A 12,389-nucleotide genomic window follows, 5' to 3' on the forward strand; every position below is an offset into this window, starting at 1 on the left:
GGCACTCACTGGGGAACACCCGAGGAGCATAATCATAACGACGATTGATGAATTGGAGAAGATTAAGCCACCCACGAGGTTGCACGGGCATGAATAGCACGTAATCATAACGACGTCTAATGACAGACGCCCCGTTGGGCCGCTCTGCCTGATATATGGCAGATAAAAAAAAGAAAATGCATTTATAAAAGATCATGAGCGACAGGGATAAATATACGAATGTTTATGTCTGAAGTGAGTTTTCAAAACCAGGAAGCCTCATATAAACATTTAATTATTATTATTATATTAACGCAATCTCTTGGAATCTTGTTCAGAAGAATCTTTACAGCACCTTGAGAAAGGATGTAGTCTTCATCCAAGAATCTGATATTAATACACTTCCACATTCGGAAGTGTCACTTGCCCACACAATCATTTACAATTATCTGCCAATACTTCTTATATCGCGTCGCTTCCGGGTTATTGGCCAATGTTTCTTATGCTTAAGAATGTCTCTTGTAATCTTATTGCCAATACATACTGGCATTGCTTAGTCTCTTCTAACTGAAGACTATATTAAATAACATTCATTTATATATCATTCAGATAGTGAGATTTGTAAGTTTCACATCGGTAAGAGTATTCTTGTTAGTTTTACAATTTTAGGATATAATTTCAGCTCGGTCTTACGTAGAAATTTTTAGGGTTATGAATTTGATTGTCCAACCATCCATCCTCGTCCAAGTGAACACGCAAACAGTCAGACAGACAGACACTCAGACTGACAGAGACAGTCCATTACATTTACAAATGTCCATTACATTTGTTTATCAGTTTTGATCACCTTAATAACTTTAAAATGACTTATCAGTTTACACTCAAGTTTTCTGTAGCAAAATATTATTCCTTTTTTCTGACACAACATTCTCACATTTTCTATCTCAGGGGGCCTGACAGCTGAGTGGAGAGCGCTCGGGATTCGTAGTCATGAGGTTCCGGGTTTGATCCCCGATAGAGGCGGAAACAAATGGGCAGAGTTTCTTTCACCCTGATACCCTTGTTACCTAGCAGTAAATAGGTACCTGGGAGTTAAACAGCTGCTACGGGCTGCTTCCTGAGTGTGTGTAACAAAAAGGAGGCCTGGTAAAGGACCGGGCCGCGGGGACACTAAGCCCCGAAATCATCTCAAGATAACCTCAAGAAAGGTCCCGGTAGTGCAGTCGAGTTCGTTCTCGACGCACAGTCGAGAATTCTGGTCGAATCCCAGACGGAACAGAAACGGTTGGGTACATTTCCTTTCTCCTAATGTGTCTGTTCACCTAGCAGTAAGTAGGTACTCAGGAGTTAGTCAGCTTGTTGTGGGGTTGTATCCTGGTCGGAGTCAGTAATTTGGCCTTGGGGGGGGGGGAGAAGGAGGCGACCTCGATAAAAGCCATTTCGTGTATGAATACACTCTGGCTTCCTGTCCCCCGACACAATGAATTAAATTAAATTAAATTTACCAAATCATCAGAACTCTTTATGCAACTATGAAAACTAGACCAGCATAGCTTTCCTGCAACATATCTAAACATCACAGTTTTTATGTACCAACTAAACTAACATATCTTTACTGTCTTACAGCTGTAACTTTTATTAACATTTGTGTGAGCCAATGACGCCTAGCCATTTGACTACTAACTTCTCGGTTTTTACTTCCTGAGCCTAAAATGCCCGGTATTGTAAGACATGGTCTCTAGACACAGGTGGTCGGAGCAGGGAGGTCCTTGGTCGTGAGGGACTCACTTTAGACATAAAGTTTCGAATATGTATTCCTGTCCCTCATAATCATTTATACATAACTGTATTTTTGTTTTTGCATCATTACTCTAGAGAATTCATTTGTAAACATTTAGACACCAAATTTGTAGTTATTAGCCATTAAATAACATAGAAAACGTAAATCTATTGTCCCTTCTTTCTTTAAGGTCAGCATCCCTCCAAATGGATTACCAAAACTGCCACTGTGCTCAGAATGTATAATATTCATCACCTCTACCAAGAGAGACAACAACGACACTTTCCTGCCCCGTGGGAGATAACTCCTTTGTAAATTACTGCCCCTCCTTTCCCACCCAAGAAGCTGATTAAAGAACAACCCTTGCCTCGACAAGAAGCAAGGTACAATACCTTAAGCCAAATTGATGCTTAGGTCAGAGAGCGCTCCCTTTCCCAGATTATTTACACTGATGGATCCTTGCATCAGTCCCATGGTGCAGCTGGAAGTGCAGTTGTTGTGACAGCGAGAGACGGTTCCTTCTCCCATGTGTGTGTGGAGTGCGTATAAGTAACTGAGCCTCCACTCTTCAAACAGAATTGGTTGACGTAATCCTTGCACTCGAGCGCGTAAATGAATCTAAAGTTGACTCGCTAATTGTATGTGACTCCTTGTCATCACTGACAAAGAGTCAGTTATGCATCAGCTCCCAAAGGCATAACTGTGACGTGCTTATCTCTGAAGCTAGACACAGATATAATGAAATAATCAAGGATGGAGTCAGAGTTTGTCTCCCGTGGATTCCTTCCCATATTGGTCTCCGAATGCATGATAGAACTGATGAATTAGCCAAAACCTTTGCTCATAAAGAGGGAATTGATTACCAACTTGGACTGCCTTTGAGCAGCCTGAGGGCAGTAATATTTTGGGAAAATCAAATCTCGTAGACTTGAGGCAAAGTGAAATTCACACCAGTTACCCCATTTATCATCATCCTATTATGCAGGAAGAACCGCACGTCTATGGGTCATCCAATAAGGTTACCAGACTTCTAGATGTTACCACTGCTAGGCTTAGGCTCCGCCTAGGCCTTATTGACGGAATGTACAATTAGTAATTAGAATTCGACCTAATAATTCTACCAATTTATACTAATTAATATGTATATGTATGTATATATATATATATATATATATATATATATATATATATATATATATATATATATATATATATATATATATTTATTGTATCTAATAGCCAGAACGCACTAATTGGCCAACAATGAAAAGCCCGATTTGTCTAATAAGCCGAGTTATCCTGAAGTTATAATTTTTTCTACATTTTGTGTATGAATTGATAAAGCTTTCTATTATATTATATTAGATTTTATTTATTTTTTAATTTGAGTTAAAACTAACGTATAAATATGTCCAAACCTCACCTATCCTAACCTAACTTAAATTAATATAACTAGTCTTGTAGCTTATGTTAATAATATAATATAATAGTATTAATTCAAATATACAAATTGGTATTTTTTTAAATTACAAGTCTCTCTCTCTCTCTGTCTCTCTCTGTCTCTCTCTCTCTCTCTCTCTCTCTCTTTCTCTCTCTCTCTCTCTCTCTCTCTCTCTCTCTCTCTCTCTCTCTCTCTCTCTCTCTCTCTCTCTCTCTCTCTCTCTCTCTCTCTCTCTCTCTCTCTCTCTCTCTCTCTCTCTCTCTCTCTCTCTCTCTCTCTCTCTCTCTCTCCCTCGCTCGCTTTCTATTTCACTCGCTCTCTCTCTATATCACACTCTCCCTGTCTCGGTCTGTCTCTCTCTCGCTTGCTCACTATCTCTCACTATCTCACTCTCTTTGTCTCTGTCTCTTTCTCTGTCTATGTCTCTCTGTCTCTTTCTCTGTCTATGTCTCTCTGTCTGTCTCTCTCTATCTCGCTCTTGCTCTGTCTGTCTGTCTGTCTGTCTGTCTGTCTGTCTGTCTGTCTGTCTGTCTGTCTGTCTGTCTGTCTGTCTGTCTGTCTGTCTGTCTGTCTGTCTGTCTCTCTCTCTCTCTCTCTCTCTCTCTCTCTCTCTCTCTCTCTCTCTCTCTCTCTCTCTCTCTCTCTCTCTCTCTCTCTCTCTCTCTCTCTCTCTCTCTCTCTCCCCCCTCCCTCCCTCACAGTCCCCTGGGCGCCACCACCCACCTAGGGCTCCCTCACACACCCATACCTTGAGCCTCAAGCACTCCAGTCAATTTACCACGAAATGAAGATTATAATCTCCCTGAAATCCCATGGATTTGGGCGACCGCACGTGGATTATGGGAGGATTAGAGGACACAGGAGGTAGCCACCCGTCATTCAAGACAGGGGGGGCAGCGTCCCGGTGTAGGAGACGAAAGGCACGGATCCGTCAATGGAGATACGAAGCATCTCTATCTCCTCTAAACACACACACACACACACACACACACACACACACACACACACACACACACACACACACACACACACACACACACACACACACACACACACACACAGGAGTCATTGCTGTAAACAACCGATAGCTAGAAAGGCGGGATCCAAGAGTCAATGCTCGATCCTGCAAGCACATATAGGTGAGTACATATAGGTGAGTACACACACACACACACACACACACACACACACACATACACACACACACACACACACACACACACACACACACACACACACACACACACACACACACACACACACACACACACACACACACACACACACACACACACACACACTCACACACACACACACACACACACATGGGATTGGTACACAGAGAATAGCAAAGGTGGTGTGTGAAGAACTTAACAAGAGAGTTCGGGAGGTCTTCACAATAGAGCATGGAGAAGTCCCTGAACTAAAAGGGGTGACGATAAACCAAGCAAACGTGGAGGATATTGAAATTACCAGAGATGACGTTTGGAGGTTAGGCTCGATCTAAACGTGACTAAGGCTGTTGGACCTGATGAAATCTCACCATGGATGCTTAAAGAAGGGGGCAGAAACATTGTGCACGTTATATGTATATAACGTCACTGGAAACAGGAGACCTACCAGAGAGTTGGAAGACAGCTAATGTAGTCCCAATATACAAAAAGGGGGATAGGCAAGAGGCCCTAACTACAGGCTCTTGTCATTAACTTGTATACTAGGCAAGGTGATGGAGAAGATCGTGCGAAAAAGGCTGGTAGCACATCTGGAGAGAAGGGAATTTGTAACCACCACCAGCATGGGTCCAGGGATGGCAAGTCGTGTCTCACAGGTTTAATGGAATTCTTTGACCCAGCAACAAGCATTAAGCAAGAATAAGATGGGTGGGCAGGCTACATTTTCTTGGACTGTCAGAATCCTTTTGACACAGAACTCCATAAGAGACTGTTGTATAAGTTGGAGAAACAGGCTGGAGTAAGTTGTAAGGTACGCTAGTGGATAAGGGAGTACCTAAACAGCAGGAAGCAGAGAGTTACTGTGTGGAAATACCGAATATTCCAATAGGGGAATATGCGGCTCCAGCCTGGAGTCCACATCTAGTCAAACAAAATTAAGTTACAAGAGGTTCAGAGGTATGCCACCAGGCTAGTCCCTGAGATGAAGTGCACAAGCTACAAGGAAACATTACTGGAACTAAATCTCACGACACTGGAAGACAGAGGAGTTAGGGGAGACATGATCACTACTTGTAAAATTCTCAGAGGAATTGACAGGGTACATAAAGATAAACTGTTTAGCACGGATGGTACGCAAACAAGGGGACACAGGTGGAAACTGAGTAACCAAATGAGCCACAGGGACGTTAGAAAGAACTTTTTCAGTGTCAGAGTAGTTAACAGATAAACCGTATTAAGCAGTGATGGAGTGAAGGCAGATTCCATACACAGTTTCAAGTGTAGATATGATAGAGCCTAGTAGGCTCAAGAACCTGTACGCCAGTTGATTGACAGTTGAGAGACGGGACCAAAGAACCAGAGCTCAACCCCCGCAAGCACAACTAGGTGAGAATACACACACACACACACACACACACACACACACACACACACACACACACACACACACACACACACACACACACACACACACACACACACACACACACACACACACACACACATCAAGCGGATAACATCAGCGGCATATGCCAGGCTGGCCAACATACGAACGGCATTCAGAAACTTGTGTAAAGAATCATTCAGAACTTTGTATACCACATATGTCAGGCCAATCCTGGAGTATGCAGCCCCAGCATGGAGTCCATATCTAGTCAAGGATAAGACTAAACTGGAAAAGGTTCAAAGGTTTGCCACCAGACTAGTACCCGAGCTGAGAGGTATGAGCTACGAGGAGAGACTACGGGAATTAAACCTCACTTCGCTGGAAGACAGAAGAGTTAGGGGGGACATGATCACCACATTCAAGATTCTGAAGGGGATTGATAGGGTAGATAAAGACAGTCTATTTAACACAAGGGGAACACGCACACGGGGACACAGGTGGAAACTGAGTGCCCAAATGAGCCACAGAGATATTAGAAAGAACTTTTTTAGTGTCAGAGTGGTTGACAAATGGAATGCATTTGGAAGTGATGTGGTGGAGGCTGACTCCATACACAGTTTCAAGTGTAGATATGACAGAGCCCAGTAGGCTCAGGAATCTATACACCTGTTGATTGACGGTTGAGAGGCGGGACCAAAGAGCCAGAGCTCAACCCCCGCAAACACAACTAGGTGAGTACAACTAGGTGAGTACACACACACACACACACACACACACACACACACACACACACCATTAACTGTCATTGCTCTTTAACTGAGAGGAATATAAGTCACATATTACACACAGTGTGCAGTAAGAGGCGCCTTACACCCAGTAACTCCGTCTTTATATAATCCAATTAAGCCATAAAGCTAAGATGAAAGACGGCCCAAGAAGTTAAATATGGTGTTAATAAAAATTAACAAGTTTGTGAAGCTTTTACCATACCTGGTGACTGCAGGAAACACCAGCCTTGACCTCGGAGCTGTCGAGGTGAACACCGGCTTAGTTCTCTCTCTGGAGAACACACAATCAGGAGTGAATTATGTTAAAAATGAAGAAAAAAGTAATTTTTCTTTTTTGGCTGAAGAATTTTCTTCCAAGTATATCTTCTTTAATGGTGTGACTCATGCAATGTGTTATTGCTGGACTAAAGTGTTCGATCATCGCACTGAAGAACAAGTGAGTTCTGAGGCATGGAGAACACACGTCGTTGTGGCGTAGTGGTAACACACTCGCTCCGAGCCTCGCCAACGATCTGATCTCCATTTCGAGTCCTGGCCAAGGAGGATTGACTGGTCAGAAATACGTTAACTGTTCTCCCCTCTTTTCACCCGGCAGTATTTGGAGACCGGGTTGTTTAGAGACTGGCTGGCCTTGTTCCAGGGGAACAAGTAGTGTTGGGCTTAACAACAGCTTGGGAGGACGGGGAACGCTCTCAACCGGCTGCCAGGAGTCACAAGTTGTCTGCTTCAGTATACTCACAGGTGGATAAAACGACATAAACATGAATCTATATCATAGACACACAAAAATCACAAACCCAGACGATCCCAGGCGCGTCTGGGATCATCCCGGACGTAGGTTCGAGCCATCATCACGGCCCTTGTGGACTTGTTCGATGTCATAGACATACATTACTTTCTTTTCATTTTTACATAGCCTTGAGGAGCACACAAGTACAGAGAACTGGGAAGTGCACAAGTACACTAGCTTGGGTTGTACACAAGTACACTAGCTTGGGTTGTACACAAGTACACTAGCTTGGGTTGTACACAAGTACACTAGCCTGGGTTGTACACAAGTACACTAGCTTGGGTTGTACACAAGTACACTAGCCTGGGTTGTACACAAGTACACTAGCTTGGGTTGTACACAAGTACACTAGCCTGGGTTGTACACAAGTACACTAGCTTGGGTTGTACACAAGTACACTAGCTTGGGTTGTACACAAGTACACTAGCCTGGGTTGTACACAAGTACACTAGCTTGGGTTGTACACAAGTACACTAGCTTGGGTTGTACACAAGTACACTAGCCTGGGTTGTACACAAGTACACTAGCTTGGGTTGTACACAAGTACACTAGCTTGGGTTGTACACAAGTACACTAGCTTGGGTTGTACACAAGTACACTAGCCTGGGTTGTACACAAGTACACTAGCTTGGGTTGTACACAAGTACACTAGCTTGGGTTGTACACAAGTACACTAGCCTGGGTTGTACACAAGTACACTAGCTTGGGTTGTACACAAGTACACTAGCCTGGGTTGTACACAAGTACACTAGCTTGGGTTGTACACAAACACAGAGGCTCGAGGAGTATACAAGTACCGAGACCTGGGTGTAGTACATGTGCCTTACCTCTGAATATATTGTTACATTACTATTTGTTCTCTCACAGATATCTTCCGTCTAGAGAGCTAGTCCTTAGCACTGATGTCAACGTCATGGTTATAATGCATTAGCTCTCATAATTACATTACAGAAAAATGTATTATGTAGTGTCACTGACTCCAAATTACATTTAGTTGTGAGTTCTCATTACAAGGCTCATAATTTGTGAGGCCTGTGTCTTCCTGCCTCACCTTCCCACCCCCTCCTCATGTTCCCTCCCCCGACCCGTTGAGGTGGGAGGTTCTCTTCAGGTAATTTCGATAATTCGGCTCTTCATGTCTCATCTCCGCCCTCTTGGCTTTATTGTTTTCTAGTCAGCTTGTTGGTGATTAAAGTCTTTCTTTACTAGCAACTATGCTCGAATTATTTGGAGGTTTCTGCCTCGCCCTCTGGTGGATTTTGTGCAAGGTCTGTTCATATTCTTGTCTAAATATCGTGTAGTTCTCTCGGTCCAATGCAATAACTTTATTTAATCCAGTCTAAATAGTTATTTTGCTCTTCATTATCGATCTTTTTGAAATTCTTGTTTATTTTTGCCAACAGTGAAACTACTTTTCTTCGTTACCTTTCCTCTCTTTCCTTTTTCTTCTTGCTACCTGTTATTTTCCGCGGAATATTCAATTGTTCTTGTTAGTGAGTTTTTACGTGCAATTTGTGAAGTCTACTTTAAAAATATATGTCTCCTCTGCTGCCTTAAATAAACAGGAAATTAAATTGGAACTCTTAGAGTGCCTCATAAATTAATGTTGGCGTCAATGTAAAAACACCCGAGAGGTCCTTGTTGACTCACATGGTTGTTGACTTTCTTATGAGTGTTAATAGACGGCTATTCCATGGGTTCCAACCCCATGAAAGAGAGATGGGGTCGGAATGCATGAACCTTGATGGGATGTAATGAGTTACACTAAGCTTCTTTCGCTGATATATATATATATATATATATATATATATATATATATACATATATATATATATATATATATACATATATATATATATATATATATATATATATATATATATATATATATAAATATATATATATATATATATATATATATATATATATATATATATATATATATATATATATATATATATATATATATTTATAGTGTTATTGTAACTTCATTGTGTCCTCTAGCTAATATTGAAGTCTAGTTAGAAAATTACGTATATTACCGTATAGTGAAGGACTATAATTGGATGGTAATTGTTTACGTTAGTATCGGAACAAAGGAGTTCCCAGCGGTCCTAGAACCAAGGGGAACGAATTCCTAATTAATTAGTGATTAACTTGAGCGATTAGTGATCTCTAGTTTAACAAAGGTCAATAGGACATAATTGTTTTTATGACATTTATTGACAGACTATTCCGAGTGTATTAACGCATTTCAAAGCGCAGCAAGTAATAGTAGATAGAAAATAGCTAGTGGTAATAGCTGGCAATATAGCAAGTATTAGCAGAAAATATTAACACGAAAAGATATCAGAAAGTAATAGCAAGTAGAAGGTATAACAAGTTATTTATATATATTTTTTTTTATCTACAAGACAAGGAGACAGATCTAACTAGCAAGACACTCTTGTGAGACAAGGTGACGGCCGGCTAGCTACGCTTATATTAACTTAAACAGGTCAATTTTAAGCCCCTGGAAAAGAATCTAAAATTCTCATTTCTTGCAGTAACAGCAAGTCTCTCTTTTTTCATTTTTACCGAGATGAAACCACATGAAATCCAGGTGTTCTCTGCCCACTACAGAGAACCAGATTTGTTCAACACATTTAGGGCGGGACTGGGTCATCAGAACGACAATCATCAGAAACCGCTCGGTCCTAGTAGAGGAAACCCTTGAACATATTTCCTTAATGATCCGTGTCCTGCCTTAAGGAAACGCCCACCAACGTGAAGGCAGCCATGTGAAGGCAGCCATGTAAAGACAGCCATGTGAAGACAGCCATGTGAAGGCAGCCATGTGAAGGCAGCCATGTAAAGGCAGCCATGTGAAGACAGCCATGTGAAGGCAGAGTCCGTGTGACTCAGCATAACGCTCTAGGTAGAGCTGTTACTTACTCTTTTTACCTCAGCGTCCAGATAGAGTTCCGACAGTACTGTGGGTCAGTGGTTCAGTATGGGGCTCCTATTATATAGGTAGAGAGCGTTATCATAAATTTATTGGTGTGTAGAAAGTGGAGAGTGTAGAAGGTGGAGGGTGTAGAAGGTGGAGGGTGTAGAAGGTGGAGGGTGTAGAGGGTGGAGGGTGTAGAGGGTGGAGGTGTAGAAGGTGGAGGGTGTAGAAGGTGGAGGGTGTAGAGGGTGGAGGGTGTAGAGGGTGGAGGGTGTAGAGGGTGGAGGTGTAGAAGGTGGAGAGTGTAGAAGGTGGAGGGTGTAGAAGGTGGAGGGTGTAGAAGGTGGAGGGTGTAGAGGGTGGAGGGTGTAGAAGGTAGAGGGTGTAGAAGGTGGAGGGTGTAGAGGGTGGAGGGTGTAGAAAGTGGAGGGTGTAGAAGGTGGAGGGTGTAGAGGGTGGAGGGTGTAGAGGGTGGAGGGTGTAGAGGATGGAGGGTGTAGAGGGTGGAGGGTGTAGAGGGTGGAGGTGTAGAAGGTGGAGGGTGTAGAAGGTGGAGGGTGTAGAAGGTGGAGGGTGTAGAAGGTGGAGGGTGTAGAGGGTGGAGGGTGTAGAGGGTGGAGGGTGTAGAGGGTGGAGGGTGTAGAGGGTGGAGGGTGTAGAGGGTGGAGGGTGTAGAAGGTGGAGGGTGTAGAAGGTGGAGGGTGTAGAAGGTGGAGGGTGTAGAGGGTGGAGGGTGTAGAAGGTGGAGGGTGTAGAGGGTGCAGGGTGTAGAGGGTGGAGGGTGTAGAAGGTGGAGTGAAGAAGGTGGAGGGTGTAGAAGGCGGAGAGTGTAGAAGGTGGAGGGTGTAGAAGGTGGAGAGTGTAGAAGGCGGAGAGTGTAGAAGGTGGAGGGTGTAGAAGGTGGAGAGTGTAGAAGGTGGAGGGTGTAGAAGGCGGAGAGTGTAGAAGGTGGAGGGTGTAGAGGGTGGAGGGTGTAGAAGGTGGAGGGTGTAGAGGGTGCAGAGTGTAGAGGGTGGAGGGTGTAGAAGGTGGAGTGAAGAAGGTGGAGGGTGTAGAAGGCGGAGAGTGTAGAAGGTGGAGGGTGTAGAAGGTGGAGAGTGTAGAAGGTGGAGGGTGTAGAAGGTGGAGGGTGTAGAAGGTGGAGGGTGTAGAGGGTGGAGGGTGTAGAAGGTGGAGGGTGTAGAGGGTGCAGGGTGTAGAGGGTGGAGGGTGTAGAAGGTGGAGTGAAGAAGGTGGAGGGTGTAGAAGGCGGAGAGTGTAGAAGGTGGAGGGTGTAGAAGGTGGAGAGTGTAGAAGGCGGAGAGTGTAGAAGGTGGAGGGTGTAGAAGGTGGAGGGTGTAGAAGGTGGAGGGTGTAGAAGGCGGAGAGTGTAGAAGGTGGAGGGTGTAGAAGGTGGAGAGTGTAGAAGGTGGAGGGTGTAGAAGGTGGAGGGTGTAGAAGGTGGAGGGTGTAGAAGGTGGAGGGTGTAGAAGGTGGAGGGTGTAGAAGGTGGAGGGTGTAGAGGGTGCAGGGTGTAGAGGGTGGAGGGTGTAGAAGGTGGAGTGAAGAAGGTGGAGGGTGTAGAAGGCGGAGAGTGTAGAAGGTGGAGGGTGTAGAAGGTGGAGAGTGTAGAAGGTGGAGAGTGTAGAAGGTGGAGGGTGTAGAAGGTGGAGAGTGTAGAAGGTGGAGAGTGTAGAAGGTGGAGGGTGTAGAAGGCGGAAAGTGTAGAAGGTGGAGGGTGTAGAAGGCGGAGAGTGTAGAAGGTGGAGAGTGTAGAAGGCGGAGAGTGTAGAAGGTGGAGGGTGTAGAAGGTGGAGGGTGTAGAAGGTGGAGGGGAACCCAAGACTGAGCAGCAGATGATGGTCTCATGTACGAACCGTTCAACCTTACAGTCTCGATAACCTTCCCAGTAATCCATACACGGCCGGGGCTGGCCAGGCTGTATGGTCTCTGAGACTCTGTCCGTCGCTGGCTGGTGCTTCCCGGAACACTGGAGTCCCACTCTCTTACACAATCTTTTTTCTCTACATTTTCATAGCTTCAACACTAAAAATATTGTCAAGTTTTTTTTGTCATGAATAATAAATAAGTCAAGTGGGAGCCGCGAAGAACGTTAATACGAGGAAAAAAATACGTTTCTTTCT

At 43.9% G+C, this 12,389-nt stretch overlaps 1 protein-coding gene across 1 annotated transcript; it reads right to left on the minus strand.

Annotated features, from left to right (window-relative positions):
• Window positions 1–10,324: 10,324 nt before the first annotated feature.
• LOC138363451 (proline-rich protein 36-like) lies at window positions 10,325–12,163 on the minus strand. The gene has a single exon (XM_069322664.1). The coding sequence runs from the start codon at window positions 12,161–12,163 to the stop codon at window positions 10,325–10,327; it is 1,839 nt and encodes a 612-aa protein (XP_069178765.1).
• Between the last annotated feature and the right edge of the window lie 226 nt (window positions 12,164–12,389).

The sequence above is a fragment of the Procambarus clarkii genome, chromosome 1, assembly GCF_040958095.1.
Source record: "Procambarus clarkii isolate CNS0578487 chromosome 1, FALCON_Pclarkii_2.0, whole genome shotgun sequence".
NCBI lineage: Eukaryota > Metazoa > Arthropoda > Malacostraca > Decapoda > Cambaridae > Procambarus > Procambarus clarkii.